A 21,423-nucleotide genomic window follows, 5' to 3' on the forward strand; every position below is an offset into this window, starting at 1 on the left:
TTGCATATTTGTGCCCCTTATTTACATATGCATAACCCAGGAAGCATCTCTTTAACTGCCGTTGACTAATTTTCCACATATTGCAGTTATGAATGCTGCCATTTGATTGTGAAGACGCAAAGCGAAGAACTGCTCTGTGTGTTAGAAATGCTACGACGGTTTCCAACTAATGTTTTTCTCATCCCAGCCAGCAGTGTGACTTTATTCTTTTCCTCTCGTAGTCTCCATCTGTCCTGGTTCTAGCAGTGATGGACAAATGTTTGCCCCAAGTGGTGGGAAATAAAATAAAATTTTTTTTTCTTTGCCAATGAATTAAAGACCCTGTTTTGGCTCTAATGAGCAATGTTCTAAAGACAGATCTTACTTGTCACTGTTCATTATTAATAACTTATTCATCTCTTCCATTCTGCTATATACTGTGTTTTGGATCCAATCAAGAGGAAAAAGGATGACCCAAGACAATTCAAATACTATTTATGTCTAGAACTAGAGAGAAACTGAACAATGATAGAGAAATGTGTTGGCACAGAACAAATTGGAGATCAGTGTGAACCTTCTAAAGAGAATTAGTTTAAGGCATATTGAGATGAGAGAAGGAAAACATTGGGTTTTAGATTCAGAGTACACCTCTATGAAGCAGCTCTGAGAGCTTGTTTCTCAGTACTCTGGCTACTGGAAACTTCATTTACCTCAGGCCACAATAGCTATAGTCCAAAATATATAGCACTGAATGTAGCCAAAGCATCCGTTTCCATATGAAACTCCTGTCAATGACAGAAAGACAGAGACTTATTCCGGGGACACACCAAACTCACTGGAGATTCTCCAACGGTCCTGGAGGACTCTAGCATGTCTGACCATGTCAGATTTTTCTTTTTCTCCTCTCTGTTCAGGCTGGCTTTGGACACAAACCATTATAATCATGTGAAATAATGGAACTGAGAATTGATTTGAATTTGGTAATCATTTCACCAAATTCATTGTTTTGGACTCAAACTGTCACCTCTACTCATTCAGATTTTATTTTATTTTATTATTAATTATTATTATTATTCTGTTGGAAACTTCTCTTATCCCTTTTTCGGTTTGTAAGAGTAATATATTTTATAGTTTTTTCTATATTTCATAATCATACAGGTGGTTTATATTTCTTCAAAAATGGCTTACTTGTGTATCTGGAAAGTTACAAGGATATAGATAAGTGCAATCTAGAAAATTTTAAACCAATCTTGGATTAAGATGATTCAGAATTAGACAGCTAATAGAGATTAAGATTACTTCTGGGAATTATTTCTTGTGGGTGTGGAGTATTTCCAAGCATCCCAGGTCTTTGGTAGACACTAAATTCCAGTTTTGCTTCTCTCTTCCTGTGAGTTTATGGAGCCTCTGAGTCATTGATATTAAAATCAGTATGCCATGCTCAGAGATTAGTAATTCCTGGTATAGCTCATTTCTTTCCACTTCCCTTCAGGCACATCACATATATTGTGAGCTTGAAATACTTTGGTATTTCTCTGGCGTCCAAACAGACATTGTCATATGTTGTCTTATCTCCAGGTTTTCCTCTCTTTCTCTCTCTTTTATCACTCTATTTCTTTCTCCCTCTCTGTGAAAGAAAAGGGCTCAATATGCCAAACAAGTTCAATTTCTATTTTCTGTAATTTTAAAAGACTTGTTTTCAAACCTCAGAAGTAGTGGGAATAAATGATTATTTACTGTGGAGAAGGTTGTTGAACATAAGTTTCTTGGATTGTTTGGGGCACTTGTTTGGTGGTGGCGCAGCATAGTAACCATACATCAAAACCATAAACATGAATAAAATGGTAAATTTGTGACCTAAAATATAATACTTTTTTAATTGACTGTTTAAATATTCCTATAGTCCTTTAAATGGTAGTAGAAGACATATCAAGATTTAGGAAATTCAAGCTGGCATCGTAACTCCACTCTTGCTTACTCTTAGCCTTTTTTCAGCTTTTTTTTTTTTTGCTTTTGCTTTTATTTTGGAGGGAGTGTCATGCCTGGCATTGCACAGGGCTTACTCCTGGCTTATGCACTCAGGAATTACTCCTAGTGGTGCTCAGGGGACCATATGGGATATTAGGAATCGAACCCAGGTCGGCCGCATTCGAGGCAAACACCTTACTTGCTTCGCTATCTTCCATCCCCTGCCATTTTAAGCTCCAGATGCACCAATACTCAGGATCCAAGCCTGTGCTGTGCCGGCAGGTCAGCACAAATAGACTTGACCAAATACCTCCTGGAGTAGCACCAGGTCACGTGAGCTTGGGAGACTCAAGAAAAAGAAAAACAGTCACAATACCTAGGTGCAATGAATATAGTTTCAAAAAAAAAAATTGGAAAGCCTGTAATCTGTAGTAGAGTATGGTATATTTGATTGCTAATATGTAAAAAGGCATTGGGATTAAAGAAAACCTTCACGGAAGTGTTTGTTTTTGACCACTGTGTCTACTATCTAGATGATTAGTGAAAATAAGATCCCTTATAATATACTGACAAGTTTCTTGGCAACCTGAAGTGAGCGGTAGATACTAAAAGTTTTAGCTACGGATGAGATTTCTGTGAAAACTCATTTCAAGTTTCAACATCATTTCGTTCAAAACTCAGTGAACCAGGTCTACAATCAAACAATCAGAAGCCGTTGGCCATGCTTGCCAAAGTTATATAGCTTATATGAAACATCATCATTTGTATGTATGATCAATAACTCAAATAGAAAAGAAAAATTGGCAGGTATCTATGTGATAAAAAACAAACAATATAACTTCTGGGCTTCACTCAGTGCAAGATTAGATCATTTACACATCTTTCTTAAGCTGAAATCTTTGAGATTCCCAGCAGGGAGATAGAAGTCCTATAATCAGAGAAAAATTCTGTAACATACCAGAGGAATTGAAAGCAAAGACATTTTCCACTCTTGCCTGACAAATAAGTGCTCCCCGTTTAATCCACAATTTTTGTCCCCAAGATTAGTTTTTTGTTTGCTGCTTTAAAAAGCATGTAAGACAAATAGGTGTTCTATTCAATTAAGGTAATATGTGATGTTTTGATCTCATTCCATAATCCTCAAACTTATTTGACCTACTGTTACCATTTCAAAAAATTAAAAATTCCATTGCTCACCTCCTTTCTCTACTCTTTCCTTGAAGAACAAGCAGAAAATTTCCCCAAAGTGCTCTGCACCCCTCAAGGCACCCCTCCCACATCTTGCATCTTCTAGTAAGTTCCCCCCACCCACAGCCCCTCCCACTCATTTTGGGAAACAATAAATAGGTGTAGGTTGAGATCGAACCAATTGGCAAATCCATCATTTCACAAGGTTATAATATTTTGTGGTGATAATAAATTAGATTTTGTCAGAAAATTTCAGGTATGCAAATCACAGGGCTAACTACAGCTAAATGCTCTAGATTGCCATAATGTCATGCTGTCTAGCTGAAATTTTGTATTCATTGACCAATACTGGTATTGCTTTTGAAATCTTGCCATTGGAAACAGGGGAAAATGGGATCCATAAGAGACTTAACCCACCTGCTGATTCTCAAAGAACAGAGAAATCTAATTCTTGTTTTGAAGAACAAAAAGCAAATGATTCACTAAATAGCCTTTTGGATTGGGTGCATACTTTCCCTTTCCTCAGATCATTTCTTTCTCATTAGTCTACTTGATGTTACTTTGCAATGTCTATGGATTTTATTGGAAAAAAAACAATGCATTTAACATAATTTTTAAGTCTATCATAGTGCAGTGCAAACCTTAGGCTCAGTTCCAGTGGTGCTGGGAACATCAGGGCCACCAAAATGGTTTCCAAGGGTAGCTAGAGATGAACCTGGCAGTGCTGGGTACCAGTGCTCATTTGGTGCTGAGGAAGGAACTTGATACTTGCCCATACAAAGCATATGCTCTAATCCTTCGAGTGAGTTTCCTGCTCTTAACACAAAAATAGCTATGTTTTATCTCATAGCAAATATTATGCGAATGTATAGAAAGAAACTGCTTAAACTCTAAAAATAGGAAAAGTTTGTGGATTTCTCAGCTTTTAATCTATAATTAAGCAGAGACAAAAATTCAACTAAAGGGAAGGCGGATAAAAGAAAATCAAATTGAAACATAGAATACATAAAAGAAAGATAAGGGGACAGAGGTCGGAGCAGGAGATATAAAGGCTAGAACAAAGACAGAGACAAAAGTGGAGAGAGAGAAAGAGAAAGAGAGAGAGAGAGAGAGAGAGAGAGAGAGAGAGAGAGAGAGAGACTTATGGAGAGGGAAAGGAATCTGAGGTGAAACTTCACATTTAGACAAAACTATGTAGGGTATCACCTGGATCTCTTTCTATGGGTACCAGAATCATCTATGTTTTGTGTACTGAAAAACTAGAGACAGTCTCAGAATTAAAGATGTTAGATATGGTTGAGAGAGGTAAATTAAAGGTACATGTCATGCACAGGGTTGATCCCTGTTCTATCCCCAGAATCACATATTGAGCCCTGAGCATTTTCTGGAATGATCCCTCAGGAAAGAGCCAGGAGGATGCCCTGAGCACTGCTACGTGTGGCATGAAAAGAATAGCCACAAAAAAGTGCTAGATGTTCATAAGGTTAAATGGTAAAAAGCAAATAATCCATAATTCAAAAATATATTAATTTTTAAGTGTTAATTGTGAATATATTGAGAAGATCATTTGAGCTTGCAATAAAAAACTAAAGTTTTGGAGCAGGATTCACCTTCAGAAGTTTTGGAGTGGGTTCCTTCTTCAAATGTGTTTTCTCTTCTCAGACAGGAGTTTCACATTTGATGGTCTAAAGATAGACTATCTTCCCTAACGGTGTTCATGTTGCATTCTTTTTCTCATCTTATATTTAATACTGTGTTGTTTGTTTGTAGTCACTTCACAATGATATATAACTTTCAGGATTATAGCTTCATACCTCAGTTAGTGTATATTCCACGTCTGGATTACCACCAATATTCTAAAGCCAAATTGGCTTCCTCTACCTATTCTACCCACCTCCCTTTCCCTTTTTTTCTGGAAACAACCAAATTTTTCTCAGTATTCAAAGTGATCCTTTTCAACATCTCTAAATACATGGAAAGTTCTCACTCAGTTTCAAGCTCTCTGTCTATTTCTCTCCAACTCTCCATCTCTCTTTGACTCTCTATTTCTCTGTCTGTGTCTCTTTCTCTCCCTCTACCTCTCTCTTTCACAGTGTTTTACACACTTTGGTCCTTCTTGATTAGATTACAGATGCACATTGATTTACTGTTGTCTTGTTGTCCTAGTTTTCTATTAGTGTTGAGTTGTTGCCATCACGTAATTTTGGAGAATGGGAATAAATTGTAAATCAGTAGATCATTTCCCCAGATGGTTACCACCTAGGTCAAATTTGGGCCTCTGATCCAGTGAACAAGGAGAAAATTGATCTAGTCTATAGGAAAAACTATATGTAGAAGGACAGGAAACAGACATGGATAGTTTAAGTTAGAGGGAAGAGCTTCCCTGGTGATGAGAGGTTATGCATTTATGGGAAATAGTCATAGTGTATCTGGCATAGGAGTAATCCACTGGCTTTGGCTATAACAATAAAATTATAGCGCCCATAAATACAATAGGTGCTAAACTATTCTAAAATAGTTTGCAAGTATAATTACAGAGATTAGTGGGTTACACATATCCAAAGAGGAAATCTAAATGTAGGAGTGATGGTGTGTGCCACGCCCACTGCTGAGAGTATATAAATGTCACTGTCATTTGAGAGTGTATTTAAACTCAAAATCTTCTTATTGTTGAACTCCAATCTCCTGTTAATATGTCCAACAATGGCTGCTCTGGAAACTTCTCTTCCAGTTGCCTTGGGGGCTACCTACACCACCACCCAGATTGGCCCTACAGCAATTATTACCCCGGCAGTATCATCTACAGCGCTGGCCTCATCTCTCTCAACCCCTGCCGACTGTATTCCTCTCTCCACAGTGCCTACAGACCTGCTATGAGCCCACCAGGTGCCAGACATCTTGTGTGGTGCCCATGTCCTGTCAGACATCATGGTACAACCTGAGACCCTTCATGTTTGGTAGCCCCTCCCAATCAACTTGCAGCCACCTAAGAGCCTCCACGCTCTGCAGTCCCTCTAGGTCAATTTACACTGAGTCTCGGGTCTCTGGGTGTGGCAGCTGCTGCTTCCCAGGCTTTGGATGCAGAAGCTGCAACTCACAGAACTGTGGATCTCAGAGCTTCAGATCTCTGGCCTATGGAGGTTGCAGCTTCCCTTCCCTGAATGCTGGTTCCCGGGTCTGTCGTCCCGCCCACTTCACCACCAGGAGCTGTCAATCATCGTGCTCCAAGCCCATCTTTGGATCTGGCTTCTATCAGTCACCCTATTAAGATCCCAGATTCTTTGAGTAATAAGATCAAAATTTGTTCCCATAACCACCATTTTCATTCGCATCAGTTACCATGGTCCCTTTATTCTTAAATCAAACATTTCCTGCCTCGTCACTATTTAGAAGATTATAAAATTCACGAGTAATCTAAAATTAAATCTCATATCTATACCACTGATGGATTTTTAAGCTATTGGATTGAACGTTAAAATTTTAAGCAAATAAACTATGTTGTGTGGCACATCGGTACATTTATCTTCTTATAATTTCTATTTATATTTCACTACAATTTTTTCTTTTAACAATTCGGAAGGTTTAAATATATATCAGTATGACTCAGAAAATAGATTTGGGAATATATTATGTTATATTATGTTTATATTTATAATTTGATATGTTTGAGAAAATTTCTATTGAGGTTTCTATTGTTCACCGAGAGGAAGTAGTCATTTCTTGGAGGTACTTATTTTGCATGTTTCAACTCCACTAAGATTTGTTTGAGAAACGTGGGGGGTACATTTCTGAAGCTTAAATAACAATTGTAAAAAGATATATAAAGTAGAATCACATCAGAAAAGTACAGTGCAATGTGTAAAGTGAGATAAGCTATAAACACAAAAACATAATAGTGACTGAGTTTGGATTTTCAACTAAAAGGAATGATGAACTTCAAAGAAGATTCACCTGTTATTGGTTTTTCTAAGTGCTGCAAAATCTGCCTATCCACATGAGGTATTCTGAGACTCATGCAAACATATGGAAGGAGAATCACAATGATTGTGAGAGAATAGTTACTGGATTAAGGAAACGTGGGATAACTGCAAATTTCTCTCCCAGTCCCCATTTGGGTCAAAATAAGAGCAAAAATATCTGAACAGTGTTGAACAAACATTCATCGTATTTATCCTCTTGAGTTTCAGGCTGCATTCCCCATTCTTCAAAGCAGAGTTGAAGTTAAGAACTAGCTCGGTTAGTTGCCACAAGACCCTAGAGACAAAGGGACAAGTTTTGAGTTGATTAGATAGTGGACAATGGGGATTCAGTTTGTGTTGGTTTTTTGTTTTATTTTTTAGCTACACCCAGAAGTGCTCAGAGCTTACTCCTGACTCTTCACTCAGGGATCCCCCTTGGTGTGGCAGAGCTTGGAGGGTCATCGGTGATGCCAAACATGGGTCTACTGTGTGCAAGGCAAGCATCCCACCCGATGTTCTGACATTCGGACCACATCAATTCTTTAGTCCTTATTAAGAACAAATGATTGTCTCTTGAAACTCTCCACCCAGAGCTCTGTCAACTGGGAGAAGTATGAATCTACTAGCTTCTGTCTGCCCCTGGTTCGATGTTGGGAGAGAAGCCCCTTTTGGTCTGCTTTGACGTGTAACACTAATCCCTGGGCTCAGCGGGCAGATTGTTGGGAGAGTAACACCTTTGTTCTGCTTTGTAGGGAAGCCTGTTGCCATGCATGGCACAGTTCAATGTTACTGGGGGACAGGATGTCTCTGGCAAATGTGCGGTGAAGGAGTGACCCTATCTGTAGGAAACATGTCTGTTCTGATCCCCCTGTGTACGTGATCAGCTGCACTTTCCCACTACCCCCCTCAACCTATCTAAAGGCTTGATGTCTCTCCATAAAGTGGATCTGCTTGACAGGACCCCCACAGTGCTCATGTGCATTTTTCTCTTTCCTTGGAGGAGGTGGTGGCAAGGTTTACTCTATTCCCTTGGACCCCTCCTCTTTGCTGGAGGAAAGCTCAGCCCTGTCCTCAGGACCCTGAGTGGTGGCCCTTTGCTGGACGGACGAGCAGAGGCGTGGAGAAGACCTCCGACAGTTCAATGCTGTCCCTGATGTTTTTTCAGCTTTCCAGATCTTCAGAATTTGCAAGGAGTCACAGTGGTTCTTTTTTGTTTTCCTAGTTCTAACTTTTGAGAAACCCAGGTAGGTCATAAGGGAGACGTGCATATGTGCCAAACGTTATGGGTACAAAAGTGATGGAAGTCTGCATGAAACTTTTCACCAAGCTGTGCCTGGATCAAGGGAGGAAAAGGTCTATCAAACACCCCACGTTCATTTAACACTCCAACTGTCTCTGTGAGAGGTGCAAGAGCTAAATCTCACGACCTTTCCAGATAAGAAGAAAGGAAAGCTGAAAAGAAATCAGAAACTTTTCAAACTCTAAAACAAATTAGACACCTGCCAAAGTTTTTAGATAAATAATTCCAAGGAATCTGATCCCTTGAATCAATCTTTTACTGTTTCTGAATTATTTAGTCGAGGCTTCTTGTTAAACCAAAGATCCTTGAGTCTCCCTCTACAGAAATTGCTTCACATGAATTGGTTTCAACTCCTAATGAAAATGGCTTCATTAGTCTCAAAAGTGGTATTCATAATAAAGCATAAAAAGAAGGTGAGAATTTAGCAGAAGAATGCTAATGATGAGTTGGTTTCTTTAGAAAATATTTGCATTAATGATACTACCTAATAACAGACTGGGAAATATTTACGTAGCTTTCAGAAGTTACTGCTGAAAATTCAGGGTGCAATGACAAATCTTAAATAAGTCAATTGTAATTATAATTTTCACATCACAATGCTCTCTTAATAACTAACACTGAGCAGGATTGTATCACTTGTATCACTTCTCGTTCCCTTGATCTTTGATTTGCTCAAGCGGGCACCAGTAACGTCGACATTTGTCCCTGTCGAGAGCTAGTGCAGCCCAATGATATCTGCTCACTCCAGGAACAGGAAGAGCCTCAAATTGTTCATTCAGGAATTTGATGAAGAAATCTGACCATCTAGTTGGTGGACAGCTGCAAGGTCTTCTGATGTCCCGTGGAATCCAGTCAGTAACAGCTCTAGTCCAGCGTTACATGACTGGCCCATCTGATTTTTGATGCCTTGGCAAACGAGACAGCGTCCTTGATTCTTTATCGTCAACGGAGGTCAGAACTCCGGATTCCTTCTCTCACTTGAGTGAGACATGATACTCCTAGCATAGCTCTTTTGATTCCTCTTTGGGATAAAAGAAAACAATCTCAGTATTTTCAAAAATTTTTAACAGTAAATTATAGGTTTCTCTAGGGAAGTCTTTCACCAAATTCTGAAGCTTGTTCCCTAGTATTTGATTCTTTTTGAGTTGCATTGTGAATGGGATGGTTACTCTTACTTCACACTCTTCTATTTCATTTTTTTTGCATATAGGAATGCTACAGATTTCTGCATATTGATTTAAAAACTTGCCACATTACTATACACTTTCATTATTTCTAGGATTAATTTTGTAAGAAATGGAAACATCCTCTGAACATAAACTCGCAGGATTAATAGTGTCAGAATGGCAAAATACCCAGAGCAATATAAAGATTCAAAGCAGTTCATATAAAAAATACTCATGACAGGAGTATTTTTGTATCTTAACAGCATAAAATAGAGAAAGAAATGTATCTTCAACACATGGTGTTGGGAAAACTGGTCATCTTGTGTGTGAAAAAAATTATTTAGACTTCTATCTTACACTACAAATATAAGCCAATCCAAAATAAATTCAAGTTTTAGATCTTCTGAATTTATAAGTTATATTGAGAAAAACAGACAGGATCCTTCATGACACTGAATTTGACAGCATCTTCAGTGATCCAGTGCCACTGGCTAAGCAAACCTAAGAAAGATAAACAAACGGAACAATATCAAATTAAGAAGCGTCTGCATCACAAAAGAAATTATGACCAGAATAAAAAGACACACCAGAGACTGGGGGCAAGGGTGAGGGTGGGAAATATTTGCCCACCACTCTTACCCAATTCATATAAAGAAGTTGTAAAATTTAATAAGAAAAAATGTTAAATTTATCCAATAAAATTGTGTTTTGCTTTTCCTGTGGGGAATAATATTCTTGTTTTCTACCACAATGGGTTGCAAATGACCTCAAACCTATGCAAATTATATATTCACCATGAACTTGCTTTTGTAATAGAAATTCATTATTCACTCTTTTCATTACTAAGGAAAGGGAAAGGGAATTGTCTCGCCCATCAGGATACCAGGCACCAAAGGTGTGCTATTCTGAGAAAAGATAAGCATGAACTTTTGTATTATATGTATGAAATATGCGAAAAAACAAGTTTATTTAGTTTCTGATGGAGGGCCTGCCAAGCTACCTAGAGAATCCAGCCCACACGCCAGAGCCTGGCAAGCTACCCGTGGCATGTTTGATATGCCAAAACCAGTATCAACAAGTCTCACAATGGAGACATTTCTGGTGCCCGCTCGAGCCAATCAATGAGCAAGGGGATGACAGTGACAGTGACATTACTAAGAACTTATAGTTTAAGCTCATTTTTCCTATTAGTAAACAGTTTTTGAAAAAAATTTAAAATGTTTCCAAAAAACACAACACTGTGTGTATATATATATATGTATATATACATATCTATGAATATATGTAGTATATTCATGTGCATAAGCTACATGCACATTTGTAGTTTCAACACAACAGTGGGAAAAACGCACAGTCTCTAAATTCTATTGTGACAGTCCCGATTTCAAGTCTGTATTTCAGGTAGTGTATAACCATTGATGCTCACATTTCTCACTACCACCACCTAGTGGTTGCTGAGTGGAACTTGCAGGCTGTATAGTTAAAGAATCTAAAGAACCTATGAGGTTAGGACATTGGTATATGAGCTGTGAGCGTGTGTTAGTGACTGAATGTAATATCTCTTAGAATAATCTCTCTATACCACAGTATCACTGTCATCCCGTTGTTCATTGATTTGCTTGATCTGGCACCAGTAATGTCTCCATTGTGAGACTTGTTACTGTTTCTGGCATATCGAATACGACAAGGGTAACTTGCCAGGAGAGATACTCTTGGTAGCTTGCCGTGCTCTCTGAGAGGGACGGAGGAATCTACATACTGTCTTTAAAATTAAAAGGATAACTTTGTTTTTACTCATAAATAATAAACAAAGCTAAGATAGGTTGTGACTTGTTTTTCTTCTAATTTAGCCTCTGTTAAAATAAGAACTCTGCTCCTTATTATGAATCTTTACTCAAGTTGGATGAAACCTGGATAAATCAATGTAAAGTTTCACAAATAATTTATCCCATATATTAATTCAATTAACATGGATTATAAATAAAGAATAAAATATCTGAAAAAAATTTCCAAGTAGGCAGTGACCAGAATACAAAGGCAATCTACAGAATGGGAAAGGATATTAGCCCAATACCTCTCCGAATAAGGGTTGATATCAAGGGTTGATATAAAGCACTGGTTGAACTCTACAAGAAGAGAACATCCAACCCCATCAGAAAACGGGCCGAAGAAACGAAAAGAAACTTTTCCAAGGAAGAGATACGAATGACTAAAAGGGACATGAAAAAATGTTCTGCGTCACTAATCATCAGAGAGATGCAGATCAAAACAACTATGAGATACTACCTCACACTACAGAGAATGGCACGCATTCAAAAGAACAAAAGCAACCGTTGTTGGAGAGGATGTGGGGAGATAGGGACCCTTCTACACTGCTGGTGGGAATGCCGACTGGTCCAACCCCTTTGGAAAACAATATGGACGCTTCTCAAAAAATTAGAAATTGAGCTTCTATTTGATCCAGCAATATCACTTCTGGGAATATATCCTGGGGAAACAAAAAAGTATGGTCAAAATGACATCTGCACTTATATGTTCATTGCAGCACTGTTTATAATAGCCAGAATCTGGAAAACACCCGAGTGCCCGAGAACAGGTGACTGATTAAAGAAACTCTAGTATGTCTATACAATGGAATACTATGCAGCTGTTAGAAAAGATGAAGTCATGAACTTTGCATATAAGTGGATCAAAATGGAAGGTATCATGCTAAGTGAAATGAGCCAGAGAGAGAGGGACATAGAAAGATTGCACTCATCTGTGGAATATAAAATAACAGAGTAGGAGACTAATACCCAAGAATAGTAGTATATAATACCAGGAGGTTGGCTCCATGGCTTGGAAGCTGGCTTCACATGCTGGGGATAGGCATCCCAGATAGAGAAGGGAACACCAAGTAAAATGTGATTGGAGATCCCACTCGGGAAGAGAGATACGTGCTGAATGTAGGCTAGAGACTGAACATGATGGCCACTCAATACCCCTATTGTAAACCACAACACCCAAAAAGAGAGAGAGAGAGAGAGAGAGAGAGAGAGAGAGAACAAATTAGAATGCCCTGCCACAGAGGTGGGGTGGGGTGAGGGGGATGGGATTGGGGGGTGGGAGAGATACTGGGTTCATTGGTGGTGGAGAATGGACACTGGTGGAGAGATGGGCTCTCAAACATTGTATGAAGGAAAAACAAGCAAGAAAATGTGTAAATCTGTAACTGTACCCTTACGGTGACTCACTAATAAAAAAAATAAGTAAATTTTAAAAAAATGTTCCAAGTAGGACTGGATGCTGAGACATATAGACCAAGACATATGGCTTCCCTGTGGGAAAGATTCTAGGTCATCTATACCTTTAGTAATTTTGTCCTTGACTTAATGGACAAAACATTTCAGTAAAACATAACTGCTGACTCAAGTATAATCAACTGCTGGGATATGTAGCTGAATCCTAGAGAATATTTAGATTTTGAATATCATGTTTTTGTTTGACTCTATTCTTCACACATCATCCAAACAATTATACTGAAAAAAACAGGATCGAAATTGTAATTCATCAGAATTACAAAATTGATTATGTGAAAATTTTAGCATTGTATATGCAAAAATAAAAATGTTGCAGTGAGTAATATACTGATTTCTTATATAGCAATAAAGTCAAATTACAACCTTTTCTAAATCCAATTTAATAATGCTTCTTACTTAAATCCTCACTCTGATTTCACAAATATTTTATAATATGTTTTATGGTGTTTCTTCTAAAATTCTGTAAGATTACCAATTTAATATCCTCTTCGTTTTTTAATTATATGCATAGATCTATAATATATTGTAATATATTATATCATACATATTATATATGCAATACATTATATATTATGTATTATATATTGAATATCTATATTTAGTTTCTAAGTTCCTACAGATCAAAAATCCAGGTTTCAAGTTTGTAAGTTTATCATCTTGAAAATATTTCTAGAATTTATGCTATTGAGAAATTAAAGGATATAATAAACAAAGAGATAGAATGATGTCTTCCAAACTCAAAAACACTGTGGGCCATTTTACTTTTTAAAAGTAGCTTATCTAAATCATAAATAAAAGAGAGATAAACATCAGCCAGATGTTCAGAAATAGTTTTGAAGACAGAGTATGCAAATAGCATTAAGGCAAATGTGTGCACATCATAGACAATTTTTAAGTTCACAACAATTTTTCATTGCATAATTTTATGTGAAACAAATGATTTAGGGGAAAGGCATGAGTTGTATTCAGAAAGAAATGTGGTTCAAGCTGGCGTTTCTGCACAACTACAAATAAGCAGCTTTATATTATCTTCTTTAATAATTTCCCAATATCTGAAGCTCAAATTCTTCCTAATCCACAGTCGTTAGCAGTAGAAGTCAAATTTAGAAACTCATGTTAGGAGGAGAGATAAATAGAACCAGTCTTAGCATACCCAGCATTGTGTGAAATTTCTAGAAACGGTGAGTATTTTGTTCAAGCATTTGCTTTGGAGAGGCCAGCCCCACAGGCTGTGTGGTTAGACAGAAGACAGACTGACAGCGTCAGGAGGAGAGGCAGTTTGGCCAAATCAGGTTCCACCACCTCAGGATGTAAAAGAAACTGGGTCTAACAAACTGCTGATGGGCAAACACGGGCTACAAAGCCACATCCAGATGTGGTCTGGAGCCACATGTAGAAGCCTGAACGTTGTAGCCACAACGCAGCCACCCAGCAAAAGTTGACTGACAGGATGTGCAGAAGACGGAGGCAATTGGCTGGTAACAGGATGACTGACAGGAAATGGGCAAGCCACAGGGCTTCTGGCAGTTTGTGGGTTCATAGCTGGTCTACTGGCAGTCCCTGCAGAAAAGGGACCCCAGCTCGAAGAAGAGTGGAGGATTATGTACAGGACAAGTTGCAGGGGTAGGAAGGGGGAGTCCTGGGTAAAATCAGGTAACCGGCTCCCGCCCCCCCCCCCTCCGCTCGACACAGCCAGAGAAGTTGTTTCCAAGCAGGAATTATAGGGCATATTGACCGGGAAAACAAAGTTAAGATTCTTAGTTTGAACATCACTTTTTGGACTGTTTATATACCCTTCTGGGTATGTCAGCTCCAGGGCACCAAGAAACCACGGTACCTGCTTTTAACTGAAATGAAAAGATTATCCTAGTCAAACCTATGCAGTTTTCATCGCTTTATAACTGGAAAGTGCAGTCATGTTCGTGCCTTGGAATTCAGATAAAAGTGTTGAGTGTTCAAAGCGATTCGTCATCTTCCTTGACCAGAGGTCACTCAGCAGATCACTCACGGAAGTGCTTTGGAGGTAGACAGTTTCTGTGCTGAGGGAAGCCAGCTTAATTAAAAATAATTGATACCCTTTAACAATCTGTCTCAAACGCCTTGCCATCTGGATAGAAAAGTTGCTAACTAACTACTTGTCCTCAGTTCTTTTAAACAAAATCGTGCATTGATTGTCGCCTGGAAATGAGAAGTTTACTTAACAAAGAGCATCCTCAGAAAGCACCAAGGGTTATATGCTAGATGTACCGGCATGTTTGAAAGCAGATCTCATTTTGGCTAGCAGAATTGAAATATTAACTGAGACTCCCCTTTCCACCAAATGTCTGATAAAAGTGCACGCAGATGATTAGAGTCAACTTATTGAGAAGCAAAGTGCACTTTTGTTCACACTATGATCCCCATTATTGAGAACTTTACCTTAAAAGATAATTTTTCACATCAGACTTTAGGTGTTTATTTTAAAACAAGTCTTTACAAGGAGAGGTATAGCACTTTCAAAGGCCCACTTTGTTTTTTTTTTTCGAAACAAAAGTGAGACCATCGCTCTTATTTCTTTCCCTCTGTGTGTTTACTCTTATGTGAGTTGACATTATAAAATTTTGTGCTCTCGGTGTGGTACAGGTTATTTATCTAAGCTTCTGAAAAATCATTAAAAATAGAACAGAAAAATATCATGTGGCAAGAATGTTCATTGCATTTCTATCTCTAATCAGATAGACATAGAAATACAATGAGAGATAGTTTACCACTGAAAGGTTTCCATAGAATCTGGAAAGTTTTCTTGTTTGGAAGAAAGTTTATAACATAATTGAGGTGCAATATGAAGCAGAAGGAGCCATCTTTAGATTCTTTCTTGTCTACCAAAAGCAATATGCATCAGTTTGACAGAAATTGCTTTCGGGTGTTTTGACAAGTATTGCAAAATTTCTAAAAGAATGGCTAGCTATTTTTTTCTTGTTCTATGACTTATACTACACCTTGCTGCAACAAGGTAATGAAGATTGATGCTTCAAGGAAGAGGAGAGATCCAGAAGCTTGATCTTCTCATAGTTTCTATATTGTTTGATTGCTAATTTTATACAAAAACGTTTCCCTTTTCCACACCTGAACAAGTGGATTGGGGGCAAAGTTTCAGTTTTGTTGAGAAAAAATGATGTTTAAGATTAATTAATATCTCATAGAATATCCTTCAACAGAAAATAGCTTATAGAAGAGTGATGACATTGAAGCTGGAAGGCAAATTCAATTTAGGTGCATTAAATATTTATGTAGATGTTTTTATGTTCAATATTTTATTGACAAATAAAGTAGGAAGGCTTGGAATCTATTAGAATGCTTTCACTATTCATAATTAAGAAGCCTAATAAATAAGGATTGTTTGTTTAGAAACCAGGGACAAAGTATGCTATCTTATAAATAAAACATGATTTAAGACCAATTTTTCTACTAAAAAAATGTTCTCACCATGAGCTCAACAATTTGAAAAGAAGCTTAACAGAATCTTCAGTCTTCTACCTGCATGGAATCCCATTATAGAAAAAGGCCTGATTAGATATTTCCAATGCCCTCGAGATAGGAATCTCATTACCTTCAAAAGTAGCTTTGAGTTCTAGCTGAATGTTCTCAAGTTCTGCCTACTAATCTCAGTGAATGAATGAATGAGTTTCAGCTCATTTTCACTGGATAATACAATTGTTTTGGAAAATAATATCGAGATTTGCCCATTCCCACAGGACAATTCAAGACATGTCTTCCGGTAAGACCCAATGTATAGTTAATTATGATGAACTTTATGGAAGACTCTAGAAAAATCCTTACACTGATAGTCCTCACAGAAGAATTGACATGCCACTTGATGCATGAACCACATCAGAGATTGTTTTATCTGTTTCGCATTTATCCATTTGCTGCCTTTATCCACCATAATTTTATTTGTAAATGTCATCTTTAACCATGAATTCTTCAAATATTGTATCCTTTTTTAAAAGTCCATGTTGAGTAGATACTTTTCTAAGTTGTTTTCATTGTTATACCTTCTATAAACATACAGAAGACTATTCCTTTTGAGAGGAATAGTATGCTTCATGCAGAGATTTTAGTTTGTTCTCAGTGATATTAATGCTAAAAGAAATTTAGTTATATTTGATGGGGATGGATAGCTTTAAAAAACTGTACTGACAAAGGGGCCAGAGAGATAATACAGCAGGCAGGGCACTTGTAGATAATACAGCAGGCAGGGCACTTGTCTTACATGCATGCAACCTTGCTTTGATCCTGGGCACCCCATATTGTCCCCTGAAGCAATGCCAGGAGTGATCCCTGAGGACACAGAGTTCACAGTAAGCCCCGAACACAGCCAGATGTGGCAAAAAAAATTTTGATTAAGTAGGAAGCAAGTCAAAATTCAGAGCAACTTAAGTGTTTGTTGTTTATTTGTTTGTGGGCCACGTATAGCTATGTTCGGGACTTAGACCGGGCTCTATGCTCAAGCATGGCTTGGATGTTTCTTCCATAATAAAACTAAAATCTATCAGTGTTAGACACTCATGTACCATACTACCAGTGAAATGTTGTATGCTTGGATTTTTGTGTGTGTGTGAAGGGGTGTTGTGCTATGCAATTCCAGGGATTCGGTTAGGGTCAGTCAATATACAAAAAAAAGGGGGGGCAATTTACCCACTATATTATCTTTTCAACCTCAACTTAAGTGTTTTTAAAATGTCATCTTCAAGGTACTTCTGCAAATATTCTACCCTTCATTCAGATGTATAAACCAATTATGCACACAAAATGGCGTGGATGTTTGTGCCATAAGAAAATTAAAATCTATCACTGTCAGATACTCATGTATTGTATTACGAATGAAAAATTGTATGTTGGAATTTTCTTTTTCTATAAGACCCACAAGATGGAAAAAAACATTGAGAATTTTTATTTTCCATGATCCTTTGGATTTGTAGACTGGGGAGGAAATAAATGTTCCCTCCACACTACAAAGTCCTGTTTAGAGTTTGAAAAAGCAATGAGGTTTGCACGGCTGCCTGTTCAATACAATATCTTAAAAGATCGGATGAAACGTCAATCTTATATGGATACAATTATGTTATAATTATGTTCATTTACCCAAGCTAGATGAATGAGAAATGACACCTTTACTTTGTGAACAATTGCTTTGTGAAACCAATGAATTCTTTTATTTAAACGTCTGCTTTGAAAAGCACTTTGAAGGTTAATGCATTTCATTTTGACCATAGTCTAATTAAGCATTCTTATTAAAATGGGCACGTGCTCCTGTACCCATCCTCAGGGTATATAAGTGTCTGCAACAGAAGGGAACGTTCACTCACCAATGCTCTGCAGATCACCCGAACAGGCAACTCCTGACAACATGTCTTACAACTACAGTTCTGGAAACTTCTCCTCCTGCTCTCCGGGAGCTTGCTTCGGGAACCCAGCTTCCAGCTATGAGTCTTTGTATCCCAGCAATGTAGCCTACCAGATGGGCCCTTCTCCCTACGGAGGCTGTCAGGAGAGCTTCTTTGAGGCAGCCAACTTCCAGCCGTCCTACTCTGGCACCAGAAGCTTCCCAGCATCCTGCTTCCGCCGGAAGAATTCCATCCTCTACAGTCCCTGTCAATCAAATTGCGCTGGACCTGTTGCATGGGGGAATGCTGGCTATGGATCCTGCGGCTATGGAAACTCTGGCTTCCAATCTCCAGGATTTGGGTCCAGCTTCTGCCGCCCAAGCCCAACGTTCTTTTCTTCCAGGAGTGGCCAGCCAACTTGCTACCAACCATCCTTTGGAACTCCCTGTTTTGGATCCACCTACTGAAGATCCCGCATGTCCTGGCGATACCTGCTTATTAGAAAGCTTTCCTATTCAACCTGTCCTGGTTCTGTGATTGCCGAGCATCTGTGCAATCCGCACGGTCCTCCTGGAAGTGGAAGATTTACTGAGGACTAAGTAAACTTTTCTAAATCTGACGACATGCGCTCTGTTTCTCATTTCAATCTTATGCCAATGTTCAGAATCATTTCTGTAATTATTTGCTCTAAGTCTTCTCCTATTATTCGCTTAGGAGTCTCTAATGTGTTTCAAATAGCTATGGCATTTAAAATAAATTTCTCTTGCAAAAATGATGGCATTCTATTTGCGTTTTTTCAAAAAAATTTTATTCCTTTAGAAACTTCCGTAACTGCAGCTATACTTTAAACCATCTTAATTAGCTGAAAATGAAAAAAAATTTCCATATGATTTATTACAATTTTGCTACATAAAAAATACTGTTAGAGGATAATTGAAATGTGTGCCCTAGATCAGACCTTAAGATTTATATCCTCCTCAGGGATTCATTTGCTTCAGAAAATTTTTATTTTTATTAGGCATGCCTTGGAAACTTAAAAATGGTGCTATGATTATACTCCTGGCATTATGATGAGCAAAATATTTAATTCTCTGCCTGCTCGGGATTCACACACAACAATACTAATTCACAATCTGTAGCAAAAGCAATAATGAGATTAAAAAAAAAACTTGAGTTTCAAAAGGAATACAAAGAACAGACTTTTTTTGAAAGTATGATGATGTCACATAAAACTCATTATTAAAAATAGGGAAAAAAGTTGTATCTTCCCATTAAAAAAAAATCAATCTTGCTGATCTAATGTGTTAGTTGTTGTCCTCTGAGAGAGTTGTCAAATAGGATTTGACATGAAAAAGGGCTGTTAGGGAAACACCTGTCAGGGAAAATGAAAAGCTGGCTGAAGAAGCGTGGAAGAACCCACATCACAATCCAGCATGAATTCAATGAAGGAGAAAGGGAGGGGAGGGGGGGTAAAATTGGGGTTAAATGAATTTTTTTCCTAATAGTTCCAAGAAAGTTTGGTAATACACCCAGAAGCCCCAGTTTTCACAAAAATGGACCTGCCGTACTGTCAGGTCAAGCTCAGAACACTATCAAGAAAAGGCTAGCAGGGGCTGGAGTGATAGCACAGCGGTAGGGCATTTGCCTTGCACGCGGCCTACCTGGGTTCGATTCCCAGCATCCCATATGGTCCCCTGAGCATCGCCAGAAGTAATTCCTGAGTGCAGAGTCAGGAGTAACCCCTGTGCATTGCCAGGCGTGACCCAAAAAGCAAAAAAAAAAAAGAAGAAGAAGAAAAGAAAGGAAAGGAAAAGAAAGAAAAGAAAAGAAAAGAAAAGAAAAGAAAAGAAAAGAAAAGAAAAGAAAAGAAAAGAGAAAAGAAAAGAAAAGAAAAATAAAGAAAAGGCTAGAATCTGCTCTTGGAGAAAAGTGGGAGCTTCAAAGGAAAGCACCTAGTATTTCCTGTGGTGAGCGTTACAAAAGCTGCATTTTCAGATTTTCAGTTTCCACGTCCTAATATTTCTTCTGATTTTCCTCAAAACTAAAAGTGATATATATGTTTTCAAATTTTAATAGAAACAGTTTCCAGTGATGGAGCTCAGTAAACTTTATTCTGTTCCCTTGGACAATAAGTCATCAGACCCAGTCTAAGTCTCACTGAGTTTAAAGCTAATGATGCCACTGAATGTGAGAAGGAACTGAGAATCCCTTAATGGTTAGATTTGATTTTTCAACTCAATATGCAAAAGGGCTGACAGGGCGCTTACCTTATGCACAGACAACCCAGGTTCAGTTCCCTGCACCACATATAGATCTCTGAACCCTGCCAGGAGAGATTCCTGAATATAGAGCTAGGAATAAGCCATGGACCAATCCCCAGGTATAACTCAAAAATCCACAAAAAGAAAAAAAGAAAAAAAAAGAAATATTTTCACTATGTATCAGTGAATCTACTCCAATTTAAGCAGAAAGCAAATCCCGTATTTTCTTATAGAAAATAGACCTTCACCTGCGTATCACTTAGATATTTAAGGGAGTGAGAACTTTTGGGGAGAAATGTTGCAGGCAGATAAATGGGAAGGGCAACCAGACCAGTAATGGGTCTTTAGAAAATAATAAAATTTAAGAAGAAACGTCGCAGCCTTGAAGTATCTCAAAGACATGAATAACACATCCCTTTGACTGTCTTATAGGCCAAAGACATGAATAGCATCCTGAGTGCTTTGTAGTCAGAGAAACTGAGCTGGAGAAGGAGCCAAATTCCTAAACGTAGGCTCCACCCAGGGGACTCAACCCCTCTGGAAAGCCACTAGCAGAGACTCTAAAGGTTATGATAAGAATAGGACAGTGTCCTCCAGGCCAAGACAATTTAAGAATTTGTATATAACATTCTCCCAAAAGCCATTTCCCCTTTCATCTACCCTGGAGAAGCCCTTCTCTTTCTCTCTCTCTCTCTCTCTCTCTCTCTCTCTCTCTCTCTCTCTCTCTTTCTTTTAATTTTTTAATTTTTTAGGGGGTCACACCCGGCAATGCACAGGGGTTACTCCTGACTCTGCACTCAGGAATTACCCCTGGCGGTGCTCGGGGGACCATATGGGATGCTGGGAATCGAACCCGGGTAGCCCACGTGCAAGGCAAATGCCCTACCCGCTGTGCTATGGCTCCAGCCCCAAAGCCTTGTCTCTCTTGAACAAACCT

General features: G+C 38.3%; 1 protein-coding gene and 1 pseudogene across 1 annotated transcript; both read left to right on the plus strand.

Annotated features, from left to right (window-relative positions):
- Window positions 1–5,828: 5,828 nt before the first annotated feature.
- LOC129401726 (keratin-associated protein 13-1-like) lies at window positions 5,829–6,403 on the plus strand (annotated as a pseudogene).
- Window positions 6,404–18,248: 11,845 nt separating this feature from the next.
- Window positions 18,249–18,692, plus strand: LOC101543166 (keratin-associated protein 15-1). The gene has a single exon (XM_004618991.2). The coding sequence runs from the start codon at window positions 18,249–18,251 to the stop codon at window positions 18,690–18,692; it is 444 nt and encodes a 147-aa protein (XP_004619048.2).
- The last annotated feature ends 2,731 nt before the right edge of the window (window positions 18,693–21,423 follow it).

This window comes from Sorex araneus, chromosome 2 (assembly GCF_027595985.1).
Source record: "Sorex araneus isolate mSorAra2 chromosome 2, mSorAra2.pri, whole genome shotgun sequence".
In the NCBI taxonomy this organism is placed as follows: domain Eukaryota; kingdom Metazoa; phylum Chordata; class Mammalia; order Eulipotyphla; family Soricidae; genus Sorex; species Sorex araneus.